The 23,777-nt window shown below is 47.0% G+C and overlaps 1 protein-coding gene across 5 annotated transcripts in view; it reads left to right on the top strand.

Moving 5' to 3' along the window:
• The window catches only part of LOC135896588 (uncharacterized), a 483,964-nt gene that overhangs the window by 441,441 nt on the left and 18,746 nt on the right, over positions 1 to 23,777 (top strand). The window contains exon 1 of one of the 5 annotated variants that reach the window (XM_070520805.1): positions 11,106 to 11,149. The exons of 3 other annotated variants lie outside the window; for them this stretch is intronic. Coding sequence is in view for 1 of the 2 variants with exons in the window: in XM_065425051.2 (XP_065281123.2) it covers positions 22,249 to 22,264 (16 nt within the window). In the remaining variant the exon portion in view is untranslated. Of the gene's footprint in view, positions 1 to 11,105; positions 11,150 to 22,140; positions 22,265 to 23,777 lie in introns of those variants that run through there. One more of the 5 variants, XM_065425051.2, reaches the window with a different exon arrangement.

The following is a 23,777-nucleotide window of genomic DNA, read 5'->3' as shown; positions in this document are numbered from 1 at the left end:
AATAACGTAGAGAAACTTTTGGTCGCATCGAGCATACTGCTGGTTTTTATTTCTTGATTGCAGCCACATTGTTGTGCGGAACGAAAAAACAAACAGCTGGTATATTTAACTGCGATCTGACAAATGTCTATATGTATGAGGAGCATTAAACAGATGAAAAATCCGCTCCTAATGCGCTGGTTAGTGTGCGCTCATCTAACGCTCGTCAGTGTCACTTCGTGGGCGGTAGCTCAGTAGCTCAACCATGCACGATACAGGCTTGCCATTAGAGATGTCAGCGCCTTGAAAAAGAAAAAGAGACAGATTATCTGCGAAAGACTGCTTCTTTCCCCTTTTTTTGCCCCAAGACATACAAAGTGGAAATAGATAGAATCCAACTTTACCCCATATAATGGAGTGTATTGAGGTAAATTATGCGGAAGAAATATTAGCGTCACTATGTGAGTACAAACATTCAGGAGACACATTATTTCCTACCGCTAGTGTAACATTTTCGAAGGTTTGTGGGGAGTTGCATCTCCATTGTCGCTTGCTCACAGCGAGAACTCTTAGTTGCGTCACCTATTGTAAGACAAAGGAAAAACCTTTTTGGGGAAAGAAATGACACAGGGAACAGTACTGGTAGCTAGCACGCATATTTAGTATGACCAGGGATAAAATGGCTCTGAATGTTTCCCAGATGCCTTGCATAGTCTGTTCATGGACGTATGGGTCGGCGCGCAGTAAATAATTTGTTGTTTTGAAAGGAATACTGACAGAAAACATGTGACTGATTTCCTAGGCCGGCAGCCGAAAGGACAGAGAGCAATCTGGACGCAGACCATGAAAGGGCTTTGCCCACACTTTTATTAAAGTCTGTTCCGAAGCAGAAAAGAAGGAATGAGAGATTCAGGCTGAGGTGGCGAGGGGAGAGAGTTTGCTTTGCTGCCATCTTTTTTGTTCCTCTGCACCCAAAACAAGGGAGCGCAGTGGTGAATCAGTGGAGGTAGACCGAGATCGGATGGTCTGGAGTTGAGGCAGGCAGGTCTGTTTAGATTCTAAGGTGGTCGTAAACGACTTGAGCGCTACTGAGATTCGGGTTTGTGATGAGAGACGAAGGAATGATCGCGCAAATCTCTTCGCGGGCCTCTATCTCATTCGTGCGGTTTATCCAAGGATAGCAGGGCGTTTTCACTTTATAAATAAACAACTTCACAGCGCGTGTAAAATCGATGCAAGCTTTGGTGAAATAAGAGGAATTCGGGTCGTAATTTGTATTAGAAAATGAGCATTGTATCGTTTATAGTTGTTCGGGCCGACACCCTCCTCAGTGATTACCATCGATAAGATATCGTTTTTAAGATGAAAGGGAAGCGACAAGTTTCGATTGCGTAACCAGTAAGAATGAGAGAACCGGTGCTGGGAGCTAACGTATCACCTAAACGTCTTCAGTCTGCTATAAAACACGTCTGGATGTATCAAGCTTGTAGTAGCGATTATTGTAGGAGTGATACTAGGCGCAATATCTTGAAAATTAGGAGAAACAATAGCAGTGGACGTAAGAGGTTGTAATTTGTGGGAAGAAGTTTGTAGGCTTGTCATTTAGTTATGTATAACACTATAAACCCATGGCGAGTAATCAAGTATGTTTAGGCCAGTTCTGGTGCAAATATGTGCATCTGAACCACGCGGCCAACGTTACTCCCGAGGGACAAGTCATGGGCTCGATAAGGTGGATGGTAGCAGATTTTTGCCGAGGGAACCCAGGGCAATGTTTTCTTCAACTAAGGTGAAAACAGGATAAAATTTTTGCTTAATGTACATATTTAAACATGCGTTTAAAGTATGACTGCTACTGCTAAACGGTACGAGGTGTTTTTGTTTGTGTGTGCATGTTTCTTTCCCTATGTGCTCACTGTATGCCTTGCTTTACTTTCGTCTTTGTGGCCTGCCATTTTGCTGTTTTTTTTATTATTTTCTAGCCTTATACTGATATTCAACTTCATTTACAGCGAAGCTGTTAGCCAGTAGTTAGTCATTATTTATCGCGTCCGCGTCCGTCAGCAACAATGTGGGCCGATCTCGGCGGCAGCGCAGAGACAGCAGCAGTCATTCATACCCCCACGAGGCAGGGGCTTCAAGCACTCCGCAAAGTTCAGCAAACAGTACACACATTCTTTGCAATCACACATACCACAAACAAAACAGCACACGTTACAAAAAAGAAAGCATCCAAACCACATAATTATTGATAAGGCGCTCCTGATAGCAAGGCGAATCACATAGCGCTCACCACATACGTTTCCCGGTAAAAATTACTGCTGCGCAAGCTCCCGCGGCGATGTTATATATATATATATATATATATATATATATATATATATATATATATATATATATATATATATATATATATATCTTCCGGCGTGCTGTGTGACGTCCCCTTGCCTTTCGTATATAAACGAACCAGCCTAGCAACTGATTTCAATGTGTGTGCGGCAAGGCTATGGGCGCCGGCGTGCTGTCAAAATTTTCATTGCCCCCATTGCCACCATTATTCTAAATTAACATTGCTACCATTACTCTAAAACAATAAAGCACTGCATACACCCCTCAGCAGTTGCAGCGGTGGTCTTCGACAGCTTCGTTAGCCATCCATTTCGCAGGGTCGGGACGGCGAGTCAACTTTTTATATTCCCTTCTTCCTAAAGTGCATACAGATTTTGTGCCTATCTCAATGACACTTGCCCGCCTGCTCCTTACCTGTTTCCCTATCTCGGTGTGTATGTGTCTTTTCACATCAAATAATAATAATAATAACAATAATAATAATAATAATAATACGACATTATTAACACTTTACAATATGCTGGGAGGCTCCAATTCCTACTAGGGGCGCTATAACGTAAAACTATTCCAAACTTTTCTATTCCAATTCTGCTATCAGCCCTCCGCGATTGCTCAAAAACTTTTTTCCACCACCCCCCATTTCACCTGTCTGTCACGCGACGTTACAAAAACCGCAATACCTCCCCATCTGATATGATGTGTGCACACTGATTATGCATGATTTGACAGAAAAAAGAAAAACAGTTATTTCTGATTCGACCCCCTTTCGCCATTAGCCCTCGGCTATTGGTAAAAAGTTTTCGGGCTGCACCCACTTCACCTGCCTGTCACGCGACGTCACAAAACCGCACGAACTCACCGCGTCAAAGTGACGTGTACGCGATAAAGATGCATTAATATGCCGAACAAAACTGAACTTTTTTCGGAATAGCCGCAGGCTGCCCCGTTCCGAAAGGAATAAAAGATAGCTGCCGCCGATCGCTGAGACGCTGGCTACTCGCACCTGCCGGAGAGCATGGGTGTATTTGCGTATAATAAAACTTCTTGCGTGACCGTGTAACGTTTTTAAGCACTTTCGACACGTGTACTACCTCATTCTGCCAACTCTTCTTTGCTGAGGGTCAATTTTAGTGTCATTCTTAAGCTTCCGTTGCATTCCGCCGCGATTTTCGACCAGCCACCACAAGCCAAGTAAGGGAAAGCCGACCAATCGCAGAGGCCGGCACCACCCTCTTCATCCGGTTATCGGTTTTCAGTGCACTGGCTCTGCCCTAGTGAATCCCTCTCCACTTGAGCGTTCTCCTCGCCTCTTGTCAGCCAATTAGATACGACAAGCCGCTCAGTGTAGGCAATGTTATTCGTTTTTCAAGCAAACAAAAGGGACCTCCTATAAATGAGGAGAGCGTTTGATTGGTCTGTTCAGACAACCCTATGGGTGACCGCCCGGTGCTTGCGTCGGTGGTTACGCAAATTTGACGTCAGGAAATTGCAATAGAAACATATTGGAATAGTTTTACGTTATAGGGCCCTAGGATTCGTTTAATAGTTTTGACAGAAACTGTGGTCGTCTAAAGCTTTGCATGCCAACTGCCAACTACGTTATCAGTTCTTTCGGAATAATCTATGTGCCATGGCTCAAGCTATTGGCCTGATTATCAGCTACGTGTACTTCTGGCCTTTTGGATCCGAATGTGAAATACGTTTGTTCTGCGCACTGCAAGGAAAGCAAGAAAAGAACTAATCATGGGAGCCTACTGTAAACCTTGCAGGTTAATGACCATAGCAAATATCAAAAGTGCATTCGTTTATTTTCCGTTACACTGTAAGACATTTCCGCGGCCAGCGGAAGTAAGCCTAAATAAGTGAGCTTGCATTTTTAGGATATTTTTGAAGGTGAATGGCTTTCTTTAGCCGTTACAGCCGTTTGCGGGGATGGTGGGGGGGGGGGGGGGCGCGGTCGATAGTGGTCGGATTTGCACCGCCGTCCAAAAGGGGCACCGATGCAAAGCGCACCTACTCTCCGCGCGACCGTGTTTCGGGCGCATTCATCGCCCAAAAGTCACCTGTCATTGTTCCTTGAAGCGCACGTGCTCTTGCGAGAGAGCGCTAGGGTTCCATGAGGGCTTAGATGCAGCATCGGAGCGCTCGAAAAGGACAGCCTTGTCTTCTCTCGCAACACTGTATACATTTCGTGGTTGCTCTAGTGGAGAATGGCTGCCGGTTGGCACGCCGGTGCTCACACCGATGCCGCCGACATCCCCCCCCCACCCCTCCTCTCACCTTACCGCTCACTCCCGGATTGTGACCTCACTAGACACGAACGGTCTCGCCTGCGCCGCCTCACCATCGGCTGCCCTTGGACGGCATTCGGAAGGAACAAGAGTCTGGTTTCATTCCTATCCTTTTCTGCGGGCGTAGCGGGTGAGACAGTTGAGAAAACAACTAGCAACTAACGGTACTAGCAACTAACGGTACAAAACAACTAGCATACTTAGTCCCATCCTTCGTAAATGCACATCCTAACACGATCACTATCGCGCAAAACTTCAGATCATTCAACTGCTTTAAAAGTACTATGAAAAAATATTCGCTTTCCCTTTCTGATTGACATTGTGCTAATAGATTCCTTGTGCGTTTTGTGTATAATAATTTTAAGTCAATTTCATACTGTGCTTGTATATATATAAAGCTTTTTGCATGTTTATATTACTCTGTTGATCCTAAACTGTTTCTACTTAGAAAGTTGTGCAGTGATTGTTGTATTTAATGCACGTATGTTTGTAATTTATGATATGTATGTCTAATCCACGCTATTGTCATGTGTCTATACTATTATATGTTATGATATGCTACCGCACTGTTGAGCAATGTATGGGTGACCGGGCCTTAGTCAGGCAGACAATGTACTGCCGTTAGCTTTGCCATCCAAGACCTTCACTGTGTCTAAATCAACGCTGAATAAAAAAAGAAACTGCTCTGAAGTCGGTTCCACCTATACTGCAGTTTCGACTGCAGTCCCGACTGACACTACAACTCCACCTTTATTAAGCTCCTTTGTTTCTTGGAGGACACAGAGCTGGTGTGTAACCTGTAAATGTGGTGCGCACCACAGCACCCACGGCCGGCAGTGGCAGGCAGGCGCCTGCCTGCCACTGCCGGCCGTGGGTGCTGCGATCGCAACGTCTTATTTGCTTTACTCTTCTTTTCCGCTTTCCCAAGGCCCTGAGCTATGCCCTCTAATGTTCTGCAGAAAATGACCCTTCTTCCTCTCTACGATTGCTCTTTCTCGGTGGAGAGAACACACACGGGACGAATTGGTTCATGTTTATAGCCACCCATGTGACAGATACGGATGAACAGGTTAGCTGCTCGGTGCGCTATGGAATTGCATAATATGACGAACGCTACCTTAGTGCCACAAATATGCTTATTTTAGCCCACAATTATTTTATTAGGCCGAATAGCTTAATAGCACCATTCAGTTATTAGCTTTATCGACGATCATCGTTGATGGTTTGTGCGCTATGTTATTGCGGCACCAACAAAATGGACACTCAAGGGAAATGTTTTTCCGTCGTTCTGAGCGGTAGCTTCCGCATCAAGTCAAAGCGCGATAAGCTGCTGTGGCGTCCAAGCTGTGAGTACGATCGAAAGCGTGCGGAGAGGGGTCGACAAAGATGGTGGCTAGATGCGCGCGCGCGCCCAATAGGCGCGCAAAAGGGGATGAGGGCGTGGGCGAGTTGAGCACGCAGTAACATAATTAAATAATAAACATGTAAAGATATATGTTAGAATACATGGTATGAATATACAAAAGCACGCCAGCCAAGGCCAAACGAGGACGTCAGCAGCAGTAGCCGGCAGCTGGAGACATGACGACACCGCTGCAGGAAATTGGTTATACACAGATTCAAATTCAATAAAAATCAAAAGCACTTCTTTTTCAGAGGTTTGTGGTCATTCAAAAGAAAAAAAAAATTTATTCTAGGGTGCTATGTGCTAAAGCCCCGATATGATTATGAGGCGCTCTGTAGTAGGCGAGTCTGGAATAAGTTTGACCAGTTGAGATTTTCTAATGTGCATCAATGTATGGCGGCCATTCAAGGAGAATATTTATACAGCTAAACGCACGTTCCAGCGCACAAGAAATTGAAAAAGAAGTGCAAAGACAAAAAGGACGACGAAAAAGGTGGAGTGATCTACCTTATCTGTCGTGCTTTTTGTTTCTGCACTTTTAATTTTTTCTCGCTCACTGGAACATGTCTTTGTCTAAATTCCAATTAGCCCAACTCTCTGCCTAAGTGTTATAGAGAAATATTATTTCAAGTGACTGGTTTGAATTATTAGCGAATGCGTTTGTAGTATCTAGTGCACGCACGACGACGCAGAGAACGCCGACGTGTACGCTGGTCTCATTAGGCCCATAAGCAAGGCAACTTTTTTTCTCCAGATGTACTTAAAGAAAGTATTAAGTAACGTAAATCACAATTACATATTCTTAACCTATGAAAATACGCTCTAGTCATCGTTCTTGTCTTTGACATAAATGCCAGATTTTAGGATGCTGTTCAGAAGCAGTGTACCTTATTTTGCAAAGCATCTGAGCAGAAATAAAAGCAAGAGATACCAAACCGCCACACACTGCATGTTAAGTTTTTTGCTATGTGCCTTCGTGTTGGTGGTGGTGGTGGTGGTGGTAAACTTTATTGAAAAGGGGAAGGGAAACGGGGAAGGTGGCTGAGGTATCGCGCTCAAGTAAGGCCCTGGGCCTGCTTGGCCTTCTCCGCCCAGTCCACCAGTTCAAGCTGTCGGTCGACGTCCCCGGAATTGAGCCAGGATTTCCAGTCAGTTTCGCTGCTGACGGAGGGATGAGAGAACGGGAGCGAGGTGCATTCCCACATTATGTGTGTGAGTGTCCCTGTTTTTGAACAGAGCCTGCATAGGTTGCTTTCCTTGTCCCCTGTGGTTTGGTTAATGTACTTTGGGTGTGGGTATGAGTTTGTCTGGATTCGCCTAAATGCGACCGCTTGCATTTTATCTGGTTGCTTGGCCGGTGGTGGGAGCGCGCGACGCCTCAAGCGATGCCTATGGGCTATTTCTTAATAAGACACGCAGGGTTCTTCGTGTCTGTCCTCCTTGTTTACGCAGTCCGCATCCGCGGACGAGGCTCGGCGTGCGAGATATCGAGCCAAACTGTGAACCGACGCGTTGCCGGGCACAGTCGCGTAAGCAGGGGTCCACACGAGGGTTTTCAAGCCGCTTAGGCGACGCCGCGTGAGGACATGGTACGCCTGTTAGGAAATTCTACCGCGGACGAAATTGCCGATGGCCTGCTTGCTGTCGCTGATGACGGTATTCGCTTGCGCATGCATGGCCATGGCAATCGCGGTTTCCTCCGCTTCCACCACTCAGCCAGCCGTGAGTGTTGTCTGTTCTATCAATCCTCCATTGTGATCCGCTACCACCGCGGTCATGAGGTCGCCGCGAGGGTGTCTCGCTGCGTCTGTGTAGACCACTCCATCTTGCGAGCTGTAGCATCCCCATATGGCTTCACTACGCGTCTACAGACGACCCTGATGGAACTCGGGGTCCATGTTGCAGGGTAGAGGCGGGGCACAAATATGCCCCCTGACCTTTCGCGGGGATGGCCTCGAGACTGACCTTCCAGAGGACTGTGCGGCCAGCCAGGGTTAGCGAGAGACGACGGACTTGGGCTGTGTGGCGAGCGTCTAAGAGCTCCTCGATCGTGTTGTGCATGCGTAAGGCCTCTAGCCTTGCAGTGGCCGCGTGGTCTGGAAGGCCCAGGGCTGCTTTTGTGCTTCATCTGATCATTGTGTTTAATTTAAAATTAGCTAAGTGCGTGGCTGAGAGTTTAACATATGGTGTCGAGTACATGATTGTGCTGGTAATGTATGCCCGCACAAGTCGAAGCAGCTCGCCATCGCCCATGCGGTGGTGCCAATTAGCCACCCGACGAATGAGCTGTATTGTGTAATTGGTCGCCCTCTGGAGTTTCTTTAACATGAGCCCGCAGCGCAGCGTGTTCTGAAAGTCCAGCCCCAATATCTTGATACTGGGACGCTCCGGGATGGTAAGACCTCCGACTTTCAGTTCAAGAAAGCGCCTCCCCGTGGTATTCTGCCGGGACAGCTACTTCAGCCGGGCTTTATCGGGAGGTATTCGGATTTTTCTGGTGAGCATGTCAGGCCCCTTGACTCCGCATAAGCTCGTACGATGTCGATGCCGCGTTGCATGATCTCTTGAAGAGTTTCTGGATCATCCGCAGACACCCGTGACGTCACGTCGTCAGCGTAGAGGCTGTGGTGAAGTCAGGGGATAGAGCACAGCAGGTCCGGGAGCCCACGCATCGCCGTGTTAAAGAGAAAAGGGGAGATGACTGATCCCTGCGGCGTCCCTCGGCTCCCCGCTCTATAATGTAACGGACACAGTGTCATGACAAAGTAAAACAAACACGCAATTTCTTTTAATTTCTAAGAAACCGTGTTTTATATAAGTGTTCCTGGAAATATCAGAATAAAGAGAAATCCCAAGTACTTCACGTAAGACACAAGTGATAGAGGTAGATAGGCGCAGTTGATACAACAAGGCACGTTTACTACAAATTGAACATTGGTGCAGATCTGCGTGAAAGTATTAAGTAAACATGCCAGCTTCGTCTTACTCCTGCCTACGGACATCCCGTTCCTGTATAATAAATGTACAACTTGTTGCGGATAGGTTAGACTTAGCATTTCCTAATAATTAGAATGCTAAGAGTTTCGCCAGCATATTCGAATACTCGGAAATGTGAAACATTCCTACCAAAGTCTAAAGCTGGCTAGTGGGGGGGGGGGGGGGGCAGGTGAGCGCGGTATCTTCCTCTAGTGCGGCCGTGGCTGGGCATGGCTCCTCGCGCTGCTGAGCGCACATGCGCCCTCGCACCCAATCTTGGAGGTAATCTGCATCAGGTGCAAAGTCTGGGCGAGCCGAAATGGCTGATCGCGCCATTTGCGCTATGTTACCGCACGCATACATTGCTGGAGGTCGCGTGATCTCTGTATCATATCTGCTTGTGGACGCATTTATCTTTGCTTTTGAGGACAAACGTGCCCACATTTCTTTTCGTGATAACCTTCCCTCCCAACGGTACCTTCCCTTTCACACTAACCATCTCGCCCAACGCGACTCTATATACGATGCAATGAACGATTACTGGCATTCGTTCCCGCGACACGAACTGGCATCCGTCGCTACGTCCGTCGACATGACTGATACAATCTCAAGTTTCGGAGAGTGTTCGCTTCCCGAGGCTGGCGCTGTTCTTCATGCCAGCGTTGTGACAGCGGGTGTTCTGGGCCATCGAGTGATACTCCTTCAAGATTGCCTCTAAACCACCGTGGTTTCTCACTGCCTATGTTGTTGGACTGCTGAGCATGAGGTCGCGGGATCGAATCCCAGCCACGGCGGCCGTATTTCGATGGGGGCCAAATGCGAAAAGAACCGTGTACTTAGATTTAGGTGCACGTTAAAGAACCCCAGGTGGTCGAAATTTCCGGAGTCCTCCACTACGGCGTGCCTCATAATCAGGAAGTGTTTTGGCGCCTAAAACCCTATAATTTAATTTAAGATTGCCTCTAAGGACATGACAGGCATGCTTACTATTTTATTTAGTAAGCGAATTTTAGCGGCAATTAATACAGCCAATAGAACTGAGAACATTCATGTTTTTTTTTTCGAATACTTTGCTATCCCTATTAGGGGTTCGCCTTTCGGGCGCAACTTCTACTTTCTTGATATTTTAGTATACGACGAAGCCAAAACGCTAGCACTATAGACATTTTCTAAGGGAGAACCGGAAACTCGGGAGAAAGAACGGAATCTGGCATTGTTGACACTTTGTCAGAAGAACGCGACGACGATGATTGCACGCAGTCACAAGGGCTCTGGAGACGACACGAAAGACTGCAATAGACACGACAAACTGATCTGAAAATTAGTGAAATGACACGACAAGGTGATAAAACAATAGTAAAACGACTCGTTAAATAAAGAAAACTGAGATTAGCCTAGTTCTGTGCAATAGAGAATCACTCAGCCAGCGCCAACACCAGAGCACCACAGCAGCGAAGGAAGGCGCCGGCTGTTGTAGGCTGTAGAACACGCAACCAGCTTCAGTGCCCGGATGAGGTGTTCCGCGGAGCTGCCCCAATGTGGAGACTTTCAGCGATGTTCTCCTGTTCCCGAAAAACCAACAAGTAAAAAGCCAATGACACTTGTCAGCAAGGCACTGCCGTAGCAACCCCCCCTGCATCGGCTCTACCTATATCGGTTGTGTCTCAATACACAATACCCTATATTCCGCACCGCTGCTCGTGCCCACTACACCAAGAACTCCTCTATTTAAGTCACCGACCTTCATAGGACTCACCTTGTTTCTGAAAATGCTTGTTGAACTAGGGACAAGGCTACCGTACGCTGGGTAAATAGCTAACTTAAGTAGTTCAATATAAGAAGACGAAGGAAAACACAAAAAATGCGCCGACTAGAGCTGTGCGTTTGCTTGGCGTCTTCTTCGCCATGTCCCTCGTTCTAGGCATGATTTTTTTCCTTTCTTTTATTAATTAACCAGTGATTGCCCAGTATGTTTTGCTACTATTTTTAAAGCCTTATTGTTAATTGTATGCAATGTGAAAGCTAAACCCCAGACTTCTAGTTAACGGTGCTGAACATATTCAACCTGTTTTCACTGTGTGCTTCTATTTCTATGCTTCCCGCAGGGCTTGCCCAGTGGCTATGACATTGTGTTCCTGAACTCGACCTCGTGAGTTTGATCTTGGCCTCAGTCGTCTAATATAGATCAGTGCAAAATGCAAAAAAAAACGTTTCTGTGCTTAAAGCTAGATGGACGCTAGAGAACCCTATATGGTCAAAATAAGTCCGGATTTGCCCATTACAGTGTGCCTCATAATCGGAGTGTGATTTCGGCAGGTAGAGCTCGTGAATTTATAATTCATTATGTTTATTTAGATCTCTTGGGGTGCACTCTGTTTCAGTGCAGCATATAGCCTGGTCGGCTTTATAGTATATACTGTGGTGATATTTCATTATCTTCCATGTTGCATTTCATAAAAACCTTGTAACGTCTTTTAAAAATGGCTCTCTATGCATTATATTTGCTTGATGGTTTCAATCACGAAACTTCTACTACAAAATCACATATCTAATAGGACACGGTGTTAACAGGGACTCTTAACAAATCTTCCTGCGTCAGAAATTTTCCTAACTTCACCCTACCGAACGTTCGGAGCAACTTCGGCGAACAGTCGGCAGAAATTTCAGCCTTCTCCTTCATGAACACTGCTAACATTTGCCCTATGTTTGCGATGGTCGCGTTTGCAATGACGATAAGAAGCTAAATTTGAAAGCTGGGTTGACCTGATTTTAACGTTATGCACTATCTTCACCTGTTATCTCCTGATAAAAAATTTCATCGCGTCTGTATTTTTTTACTTTTATTTCATTTATTTGATGCTTGTTATGGTTGTTCAAACATGGTATCTTTGAAGTTTTTGATTGCTGATATGTATTCTTTATAGTCGTACGTTTTATTTCAAAAATTTGTATAATTTGTTGTTTAATAGGATTTTATACTTGCAAGTTTCATTTGATCTTGCTATCAGTTCCAAATTTTTCTTGACATCGTTCACAAGAGGTTCCAATTCAATATTACGGGAACTATACTTGCGTACATACAAACAATCTGTCACTTATAAAAACGCCGCTTATAAAAATATATCGGATATTAGAATGAAAAGCCATGGAACGTCATCTTTAACATGTGTTCAATGGTAACGCAACCTGCTTTCGTGAATATTCACCCGCCGTGGTTGCTCAGTGGCTATGGTGTTGGGCTGCTGAGCACGAGGTCGCGGGATCGAATCCCGGCCACGCCGGCCGCATTTCGATGGGGGCGAAATGCGAAAACACCCGTGTGCTTAGATTTAAGTGCACGTTAAAGAACCCCAGGTGGTCAAAATTTCCGGAGTCCTCCACTGCGGCGTGCCTCATAATCAGAAAGTGGTTTTGGCACGTAAAACCTCAAATATTATTATTATTATTTCGTGAATATTCCGGGCTTACATTATCGGTCGTAAGAATGAATATAGGTATTGGGACCTATATTTCAGAGCAAAAAAAAATGCCGATGCATCGATTTACAGATCACTGGCGACTTTATCGCGAGTAGCAACATACCCTAGGCTTGGTGCGTAATTGTTGATGATATGTTTTATGATATGCCTAATATGAAAAGCGGCCCGTACCTATGTCCCATACCCAGCCACCCAAGTTGGGGTGGAAGACTGCCATTGAAGTGCATCAGTGGCACACGCTCACTGGTGCATACCCTGTGACCCAATTGACGTCTAAGAGGCTCATTAGGAAATGAGTGAAACCACGTTTACTCCGCATTAGAATGCGCCGAAGGCACGGCACATACCAATGGGCATACCGAGGCACATACCCAGGCGCATACCGACGGGCACATACCAAGTGACCCAACCCGGCGTCAAAAAGGTTCATTCAAGATCAGCATATAGCGAAGTGTTTTGCACCCAGCGACGCAAATTGGTCCGATGGTCGGTTTGGAGCCCGGTTCCCTCCGCCCAGCAGTCAGGTGGTCTAGGTATGCGACCATAGAAGACCCAGTGACCCAAGTTGTCGAAAAAGAGGTTAGGCTCGGATATACATATCCAGAGACATACTGCACACTCGGTGCAGTATGTGTGTGCTAATCATACTAAAAGCCGCATTGGACGCCATGGAAAGATCTATCTCGAGCTTCGGCAATAACGACTACGAGCATGACACAGTAGTGCAACCTGTCCAGGTTGTCCTTTAGCTCGAGGTGGTTGGGTATTGAGTATATACACAGCTCCGTTTATGCGAAGGACTTTCCACGTTTATATGTGGTGCAATTACATGCTTAAGAGGGAAATGTGACCAAGCTTCGCGGGAAGCAAGCAAACCCACCACATATGGGTTTTGTCTGAGTCAATAAAAGTGACACGCTTTTATTTGGATGAAAATCATTAAATATTTTCTTGCCTTGTTTTTTTTTTATTTTCGCATAACGCGCTCATAAAAAATATCACTTACAGGAATGTATTATACTTTGCAATAGCACATTCGTGTAGGAGCGTTGGACTGTATCTTGTAAATTGTAGTTCATTACTGACATGCATAAACTACGTGCGAGTGTCCTTGTTAGAAGTAGTTAGTTTTATCGCAAACACATTATTTTACCGCAGCTGCAACGAGCAGTACCCGAGCAACGGGAAGAAAGAAAAAACATTCGAGAATGGTGCTGGCTTGGTACTGTCTAGTCTCAACATTTCCCTACGATCCCGACACTTACACGAGGGCAATAGGAGGCGAGCTGAAAAATGAAGTCGTTTATAAGAAAATAATGTTACAAGTGGAAGATCGATGGGCGCGTCCTTCTTCGGCTGGCTTGTACTAAGGCGTGCTGATGGATGGATGGATGGATGCGAAACTTTAATAAGGTCCTGAGGTACGCGACTCAGCGCGCTGCGGGCCGCTCCCACGTTGGGACAGCCAGGCCTTGCCCGACCGCCGCATCGTGGGCCCTCTGGACAGCCCATAGTTGCACCCCAGCATCAGGGCTCTTGATAGCGGAGAGCCACTTTTCTTCATTGATTTCTTCTGTGCCTCGTAACGAGGGGCAACGCCAGAGCATATGGTCTAGGCTAGCGATGTCATTGCAATGCCTGCAAGAACTAGTGGCATAGGTGTCGGGATAAATTTTGTGGAATAAAGCCGGGCTGGGATAAGAGCCTGTTTGCAGTAATCTGAGGGTCAATGCCTGCGCTCTATTTAACTTCTTGTGTGGAAGGGGAAACTCTCTCCTGCCGAGATAAAAGTGCTGCGCAATTTCGTTATATGTGGTCGGTTGATCTCTATTCTCCACCGCTGCGGGCCGGCGTTGGAGTTCTCCATGGTCGCGGAAAGTGAGACCTCGCGCCTTGGAGTGGGCCAGCTCGTTGAGGTTTCTGGGGCCTCCCGTGATGGATCCCATGTGAGCGGGGAACCACGTGAGAGTGTGGGTGGTGATGATTTTGCCGTCGAGGATGCGACAGGCTTCCTTACACACGGCGCCAACGCTGAAGGCGCGGATGGCTGCCCTGGAGTCGCTGAAGATGTTGGCATGTCCGTCATCCAGGAGGGCCAAGGCAATGGCCACTTGCTCCGCCGCACGCGACGACGTGCTTCGTATCGAAGCCGCGTTAACGGTTGAACCCCTGTGGTTGATTGACACCACCGTGAAATTGTCGCTGTTTCCATACTGGGCCGCGTCAACGAAGCAGCTGCCGCCAGGGAGTTCTGTTGCGCGGCGTAGGAGCGCCACCGCTCTGGCCTTTCTTCTTTCTACGTTGCGCTGGGGATGCATATTGCGCGGGGCGGGCGATATGATGATATTATCTTTCTGCTCTTTCGGTAGGCCTTGGTAGGCGTCTTCGACAGTGGCCGGGGGGACGCCCATCTCAGTTAGGAGTCGTCTGCCCGCCCTGGTGCCGGAGAGCCTGAGAATCTGTGCTCTTTCTTGTGCTTCTGCAATCTCTTCCAGGGTATTATGAATACCCAACTGCAGGAGTCGGTCGGTGCGTGTGTAGTTTGGTAGTCCGAGCGCGCTCTTGATGCCCCTCCTTATCATGGCATTTAGTTTGTCTCGCTCGGCCCTCTTCCAGACGTGCATGGCCGCTACGTACGTAAAATGGCACAACAAGAAAGCGTGGACTAGCCTTAACAGATTCTCTTCGCTCAGGCCTCTCCTTCTGTTAGCTACCCGCCTGATTAGACCGATGACGCTATCCGTCTTCTTTGCTAATTTGTGAATGGTGATGCTATTTGTGCCTGTCCCTTCGAGTGTCATTCCCAAGATTCGAATGGACGCGACTTTGGGAATGGGATCTCCGCAACTGGTGTAGAGATTAATGTCAACTTCAGGGGACGGTTTCCAGTTCTGTGGCTTGCGGCCCTTTCTACTTGGGCTGTAGAGAAGGAGCTCCGATTTCTTTGGGGAGCACCGGAGTCCCGTGTTGGTTAAAAAGCGCTCTGTAGTGTCGACAGCTTCCTGGAGAGCGGCTTCGACTTGTCCGTCACTGCCACCCGCGCACCAGACAGTGATGTCATCCGCGTAGATCGTGTGACCGATGCCCTGGACCTTGCCTAGATACCTTGAGAGGTCAACCATTGCGATGTTGAAGAGGAGTGGTGAGATGACTGATCCCTGGGGGGTGCCTCTTCTACTCAGCTCCATTGTCTCCGATTCCAAATCTCCAGCCTTGAGGATGGCGCATCGGTTGCTCAAGAAAGACCTGACGAAGGCATGGAAGGACGAGCCCAGGTCGAGCTTGGAGATGGCGTCGAGGACGAACTCGTGACGGATGTTATCAAAGGCCTTCTCCAGGTCCAAACCAAGGATGGCTCTCGTGTCCCGAGTGCAGCGTTCCAGGATTTGGATCTTGATAAGCTTCATGGCGTCCTGAGTGGAGAGGCCTGGCCTGAAACCTAGCATGTTGTGAGGGAAAAGGTCGTTGGTCTCGATATACTCGGCAATTCTGTTATGGATGGCGTGCTCGGCCACCTTCCCTACACATGATGTCAGTGAGATTGGGCGGAGGTTGTCCAGGCTCGGCGGTTTACCGGGCTTTGGGATTAGTATGACCTTCGCCAACTTCCATTCTTCAGGTACAATTCCCTGCTCCCAAATCCGATTTATCTCATCTGTAAGAAACTCGATCGATGCGTCCTCTAGGTTTCTGAGAGCCTTGTTGTTAATGTGATCCGGGCCGGGTGCTGACCTACCATTGAGGTCGTGTAGGGCGCGGCGGATTTCACTGATTTTGAAAGGTTCGTCCAGCGCGGAGTTCGGCTTCCCTTTGTATACCGGGTATGCCGCCTCATCGGCCACAGTTTTGAGCGGCAGGTACTTCTTAGCCAACATCTCCAGCATGTCCTTTTCCGAAGACGACTTCTTGGCTTCGTGGAGCGCTTTAGCGAGGACACTTCTCTGGTTTGACTTGGTGCCGGAGTCGTCGAGCAAGTGTTTGAGAAGATTCCACTTCCCTCCCGTGCGCATCTGCCCGTCAATTGAATTGCAAATTTCGTCCCATTGCTGCCTAGACAGGGCTTGGCAGTGCTCGTCGATCTGCTTGTTGATCTCGGCTATCTTTTTTCTGAGCTTGCGATTCAAGCGTTGGCTTTTCCACCTCTCGAGAAGTGATTGCTTAGCCTCGAGAAGGTGTGCTAGCCTGCTATCCATTTTGTCTGTCTGTAGATCCGTCTCTATGGTTTTGGTGGTGGAGCAGACATCTTGCAGAATTAGTGCGCACCAAAGGTGCGCACCGAAGGCGTGCTGAGAAAAAGAAATATTTCGGCCATGGTAGGACCCACTGTCGTGTCAGTCGAAGCTATCTATCTTGGCCAACGGTGTCTGGCAACAACCCAGAGTGTGCTACTTGAGGGAGCAGCTGGCGAATTCTTTCGCTTTAAGGCAAGCTACACGAATGAGAGGGCAACTAGCGTACGGAATATTGCTTTTCCGCTCGTTTATCCGGCTTGATATGTTGGTGTATCTTTTGCTTGTTAAATTCCAACGGCCGCTGAACTTTATTCGAAACGTGCTGACACGGTTGACGTGTCTTCTTCGATAATGGAAATGTTCAACAAAAACAATCTTTATCCACTCTCTGCGAACTGGTTCTAAGCGGTTTATTTAACCTTGTGGGCATTCAATATTCTCTTCTTAGGCCCTAAACACCGGAACTTGATTGCAAAGCGCATCCATCATCCTCAGTGGTGAATATTTTGGCTCTTCTTCAATGTAAGAACCCCCTTGAGAGGTTGTTGTTATTCTTCTTTCTCTTCAACGAGAAAACATGGCATTTTAGTTTGATCACTTTCACTAAAAAAGCGCTTATGCCATATTATAAAACTGAAATACGTCACTATGACCAGGTAGCCCTCTTTGTTTCTTGTCTCTTCTTTCTCTTCTCCTCTCCCAACCTTTCCTCTTCTTCTCCCTTACATGCCATTCGCCGCTTGTTTTCTGTTGAAGAGTAGTGGACGCCGCTTGGGAGCATAAACGAAATGGCCGCTTGCATACGTAAGCATTTGAAGCGTACCTCTAACTAGTGGTTTCGTGTGTCAATGTGGATGACGGCGTTGAAGAGCACAACGAACAGCGGTTTTTGTTAGAGGGCTCCTCACCAGGCCATATAGAAAATTTTCGTCATACGCTGCAAGCTGTTATGTGCTCTCTAAGAAGAGTTCTGTTGCAAGAATTTTCATGTCAGTCTACACTAACAGAGATAGAAATAATTGAACTGCCGCGAACACATCTTTTCAGGAGACGAGCGCCGCCGCCAATATAGGCACACTCTTCATTTGCCAACGTCTAGCTTCCACTAGCGAAATTCTTTCTCTGCGTTGGCCCACAACGGAGTAGGGGTATTGAGTGACGAATACGTCACGGGCCCCGTCTTCTTCTTTTTTTTTCTCACTCGTGTTTCTGCTGACTGGCGCACCTCCGGTGACAATCTCGAGGGCGAGCTCTTCCGTTTCTGTCGTTTCCGCGCAGCGGACGATGTTGAGCGCTCTGAACGAGAACACCTGATTACCGGTATAAGTCAGTGACACAATCACGAGCACTGAGGCAGGAGTGACAGGATGAAAGAGCATGATCGCGGAGCAGGAACACGGCATGAATTGAAGTAGTTTCGTTCTCTGCACGCACGACTGCAGGACGTGGGAACAAGCAGGTGAAAGAGAAGTATGCTTCTCTTGCTACGGTATGAAGTAAAACAAAAATACAGAGACGTTAGTTTGGATGTTTTATTATATATCTAAACATTAATTCGTCTAGAAAAGCCACATATTGAGCAAATAACTGATGTTGCATTTGCAATTCTCGAAGTGGCGTTTCACTATGAGCAACGTGACAGCGCTGTCATATAAGGTGAAGCTCTCGCGCGATGGACCTCGACTCTCCGGCTGGAAGCGCGGCGCCCCCAAACGGCATTTCGGTTTCGTTTGAAATTTAGGCTCTCTTCCCGGCGCGTAGGAATGTTAAACTTAACAAACACGATCGCTAAGGGCGGATTGTATGCACTACCCTTGTAAGCTCAATATGGCCAAAGTTCATGAGGCACCCCTTAACACCTTTTCGCGTGCAAGCCAGCGCGTTGAGGCGCTTGGCGCGGTTTATGGCGATGTCAGCCGGTTAATCCGACTTGTTTATTGGAACAACACCAGTATGCCGACCGCGTTCGAACGCACAGCTCTATCGTCCCGCCGAATACCGGACACGGCGGCCGAGCTCCATTGTCGTATCTGTCGCCATCTTCCGCGCCGATAAACAGACGAGCCACCAGTTCGTGAGCACCATGGTAGGCACCACAACTGACACGTTGTCTTGCACCGTGAACGAGTGTAACAGAACCGCGCACGCCGTGAACCCAAAGGAAAACAAAACCCAATTTACAACTTTTCCTGCTTCGAAGCAGGCCTTGTAGAAGGTAGACATCCGCCTGAGTCGTGTCGATCGCCCTGAAATTGCGGTGTCTTTTTGCTTCGATGTTATTTGAGCTGGATTTTTGCTCGAGTCGCTGTCTATTTCCCAAGGCAGATTTGGTGGTGCCGATGTGTCTTCCTAGATCCCTTCGGTGCATTTTTAGCTTAGTCAGATGTCGTCTAACCCTACCGACCACACAGCACTAATTGTACCGCCATATTGCTGTCGCATTAATTGATTTGCCCTATGGCGAAACTCGGACTTCTTTTTTTTTCTTTTACTTTGCCCATCTTTTGTTAAAATATTTCTTCAGGGGTGTTGGCATAACGTGAGCAGGAAAAGTGCGTTCTATAAGTCGAATCATAATAATACTTCGATCAGTAATCCCCAAGATTTTGCTGACGCAATTAATAAATATTGAAATTACGCGTTTTCTTCAGATAATGACAATACGCATATGAAGGTATCATCACTTTTTGAGCGTTACTAATATCGCAAAAAAAGGCATGCTTTCGCGGTGGTCAAATATGAAAGAAAGGAGCTGCTTTGGTTCAGACAATACATACAATGCCTTCTTACGCCGCCATGTGGAGCCACTATCAATCATACCAACAAGTCGCTTTCTTTCGTCATTCTGTACAGCGTGCTTGCCTGGTGTTGCTCGTGCTTGACGACCTGGGAACCGTACACAAGCGCTTTTTACATTGCTACCCGATTGAAATGCGACCGCCGCGACAGGGATAGGAACCGTGACATCAAGCTTAGCAGCGCGGCTTCATAGCCACTGGGCTACGGCGGCTGGTGTATGTATCCGCAGCTGCATCGTCTTTGAGACCACAGTACATATTAAATAAATAAGCAGATGAATGAATGAAATAGTTTATTCATTTCGTTATAGGCTAATCTCTGCTTTCCCGCCTGTTATAATTGTGCACTGCTGACCAAAGATTCCAAGAAGAAGGCTGACTGAAGCAAGCTAATTTCGACCACCTAGACGTAGCGAACCTCCTCGACTACGTGCAGGATAAGACTGGACTCAGTGCCGAGAGTAAACTGAATCTTACACAAAGGCCTCGGAAACGATGCCAAAATCTCGAAGTCCTACTCCCACATTGCATGCTTTATTAAAGGAGCGGAGGAGCCTACGCAGAGTACAAAATACCCTGGAGTCACGCGTTCAACTACTACTACTTCGCAGACGAGGGCCTAGCCGACAACGTGGAGTACTACTCCACAGACCTGTACTTAGACGACAACGTGGATCACGTCATGCGACTGACAGCCGTCCTGGCGCCTGACCCTAACGACCAGCAGTGGTAGGAGATTTCGGACGCCGCTAGGCCAAGTACGAAATATGCACGACTTTGAAACAAGGGCTTCGATCGGGCTTTGCGTAAAGGAAAGCGTGCCGGACTCCCCAAGCAACGCGACGTCGTGGCCTGATTCGGAGGTCTAGTAAGCCCAACCTGGGATGCTATTCTGGACATTGCAAAATTCAGTCACGTTGTCCAATTTGCCATCCTGCAAGCTCCCACTTTTCCCAAAGGCTGCTACAGCTTCTCTGATTGGGTCAAGATGCTGTCATCACAAAATCTGACAACATGGAGGATTGTGACCATGTCTAGAAAAGTGGTCCGGAAGAACACTGCACTGTTGTTCAGAACTTGGGCCGTGTCACTTCTATGGTCGCTCTCAAAACCACTTTTATGAAATCAAGCGCCCCTCACCAGGACCTGTAGGAAATGTTGGTTATGCAGTGGAAGTTGTAGAGTGGCGTCCGGGGAGCGTCCTGCCGCGAGAAATTTTTGAAAGAGATCAGTAATGGCAGAATCAGAGGTACGTGAAATGTCGATAGTTCAAGGAGGACAGCTACCCTCGCTGCAGCTATTTCTCACTGCCTCGACCAGTGTCCGTCAGCAACATTGATCACAATGATGTTGCAATACTCCCTTGCCTTATCTCATAACGGAGCCGAAGGCTCATGTGACCGTGACGCCGCGGTCCAAGGAGGAGGTAGTGAAAAGCCCTTGTCCTGTATTCACCATCATTTTTGTAATACATTTTGTCACCTTTCACGCTTATTTCTTCTGGCAAACGGTTGTAGCCATCGCAGTTAGGTACAGCCATTAGATTGCACCCATATTTTTCTGTTGCGGATGAATCTTAAGTGTCCAGCCTGAGAGGCAAACTTCCACCTGGTCATCAAATTTGTGTGGCTTTAGCTTGGTCATCCAACATATATAGTATGCAAAAAGATCGTAGCTTTGTCCTCCAGGCATGTAAACTTTAGTTCAACAAGTGTGTATGCTGCTTGAAAGTTAAAGGCCCAAGTCACCAGCTATGTTCGGCTTGCATATACCTTTCCCACTATTAAAGGCATGTGTTATCTGCAAGTGCATAGCCCCTTAACAGTATAAAAGACCAAGTTAAACGACGTAATCTTACGATGCATAGCCCCTCAACAGTATAAAAGACCAAGTTAAACGACGTAATCTTACGAATACATAAAAGAAGCTAAATTAGGAATTCTCGCAGTACAGCTTGCCGTTGACTTTTCAAGACACCATCAAGACAGAACTCGAGGGAGCGTTCCTGCTAACATGTAGCCCATGCATCCGCTACATAAGAAACGCAGTCAGTGACATGGCAATGAGATGAAAACGTAAATTTAATATTGACCTGCACCCATCTTACGACCGCCTTTTGAATCGTTGCCGACTGAAGCAAATGCGCGCACGACGTACATAACATTCCTGTGCAGACGACGCCAGTTTATGTTACAAGTGAAACGGAGACATCTATGGGTGAATGGTGCAGTTATGACCTACTGAGGTGTTGTACTGCCCTCGGAACGTAAGCCGCAATCAGAAACACTGTTTCAAAAGCGCACAACCCATAAACACGACGAACACACTGTGTACTCTTCAACGGCCACTACGGCGGTACGGAATTGTTCCCACTAGCAGGTACCGGCAACCAGCCTCACTTTTGGGGGGCCGCCTCCACTCCAGAAGTTTAAGCACATAACCTTGATCGCACCGACCACCGGCAGTGTAACGTAATTGGGGCCACCGTTCTCTGACAAATTTTTTCCGCTTGCCATGTGGCGCCATCTGCGAAATTATTACAAAAACAAAGTACAATCGCTGACCAATCACAGTGCGCCATGCAGTACGGCATGTTTTGCAATTGAAACTGCGCGCCACGTTGCCTTGGGTCTTGGCTGTTGTGCGCCGTTGATACGGTTAGGTGCTGCGTGTCTAAGAAAGTTTGAAGAATTGACTGGTCATTATTGCTTCGAACGGGTCGCCGAGCGTCGCTTTGAGATGGATTTTATATCAGGTATGTATTCCCTATATGTGTTTCAGTGCCACACGGTTGTGGGAAGCATGCGTGTCCGTGACAAGCGCTTCAGCGTGCGCAGGCAGAAGTTCTCGTCGATTTCGAAACCACGTCAATCGGCGATCCGCGCTCATTATTCGATGTCTTGTGATTCATTCGCTCACGCGCGTCTCGTGATACCAGTCTGAGAACCGAGACTCCGTGCGCGTAGAGCCTCTCTGCCATCTGTTTCAGTAGAATCCACGACCATAGAAACTAAGAACGGTAAATTATCTTCGGCAAGTCATCATCTTGCAGCGCCTGCCAGCCAATAATTTGGTGCGTCGCATCAGCATTGCGACGGAAGGCAGCTTGGGTTGCGCAAATAGTTGACACCGCGAATGCGAATTAAATGATTCGGCTTACATTCGAAGCATATTTGATTCAAGAATTTCATCATCGATTTCTTCAAGTCTGAAATTGTGGCTTAATATAGCTGCAATTATGAGCCGTAGTAAGTGAACGATGAACCATATGTTAGATCACCGGTTACTTCAGGTCTCATTTACTGGCTGATCAGCGGCAGCCTTAGAGATAATTGATTTCTTAAGATACCGAGTTAGAGCGGACCTCCAAGTAGCGTTCTGTGTATTGAAGGAAATAAGTCCAGTATGTTTTCTTACCGCCTTTTAAATTCCATGCTGCCTTTTCTGAAGTGTTCGGGAAGTTTAAAAACCTGCAATGCTAGTTTGAAGCTCCATGATTGCATTTGCGATATGTTTCTATTCTCTCATATTCCTAAACTTCACAATACCCAAGGCAATATGTGTTGTGTGCTCGTGAATTTTGGGTTCACACTTTAGTAGTTTACGAGCTTGAGTAGAATCTATTTTGTGATCAGTCACACCCACTACTCCGGCATTTTTCGCAGACAGGACATAGACCTGCTTTATTCACACACAAAAACTGCTTTTTGCCGAGCTTTAGAAGGCCGATATAAATTTTCGCCCTTGTCATGTTGGTTTTAAATGCGGTCACGCATACATCCACCGGTTAAATAAAACGTACACACTACATGCGTGAGAAACGCCACGAACAGCGTTTTAGAATAGAGGAGTATATGACCTGAATATATCTATGTGTGTGTGTGTGTGTGTGTGTGTGTGTGTGTGTGTGTGTGTGTGTGTGTGTGTGTGTGTGTGTGTGTGTGTGTGTGTGTGTGTTGTGGGTAGTGATCGAATTCCTAGGTGCAGTTATTGTCAGAAATTTACATCATAACGTCGCGTATGCCTGCTATTTACATCGAAACTTTTTCGTAACTTTTGATGCTGGTGTTGTGTGTCCGCGTTATTGGTACCTTGCAGCGCGGTCACAATTACTGAGCTTTAGAAACGTTACAGGGAATGAATAACCACGTTTACCTTCGCCTTTGCAGTGGGTAATTCTGTGCTTACCGATTTCTACGTTTCTTTTTTTTTCCTAAAGCAGACTAAAAAAACTGAGATCGCTTGTGGCAGGTATTATTTTAGTCCAT

This window comes from Dermacentor albipictus, chromosome 6, assembly GCF_038994185.2.
Source record: "Dermacentor albipictus isolate Rhodes 1998 colony chromosome 6, USDA_Dalb.pri_finalv2, whole genome shotgun sequence".
NCBI lineage: Eukaryota > Metazoa > Arthropoda > Arachnida > Ixodida > Ixodidae > Dermacentor > Dermacentor albipictus.
Note: the sequence above shows the minus strand (reverse complement) of the source record. Positions and strands in the feature narration are given on the sequence as shown.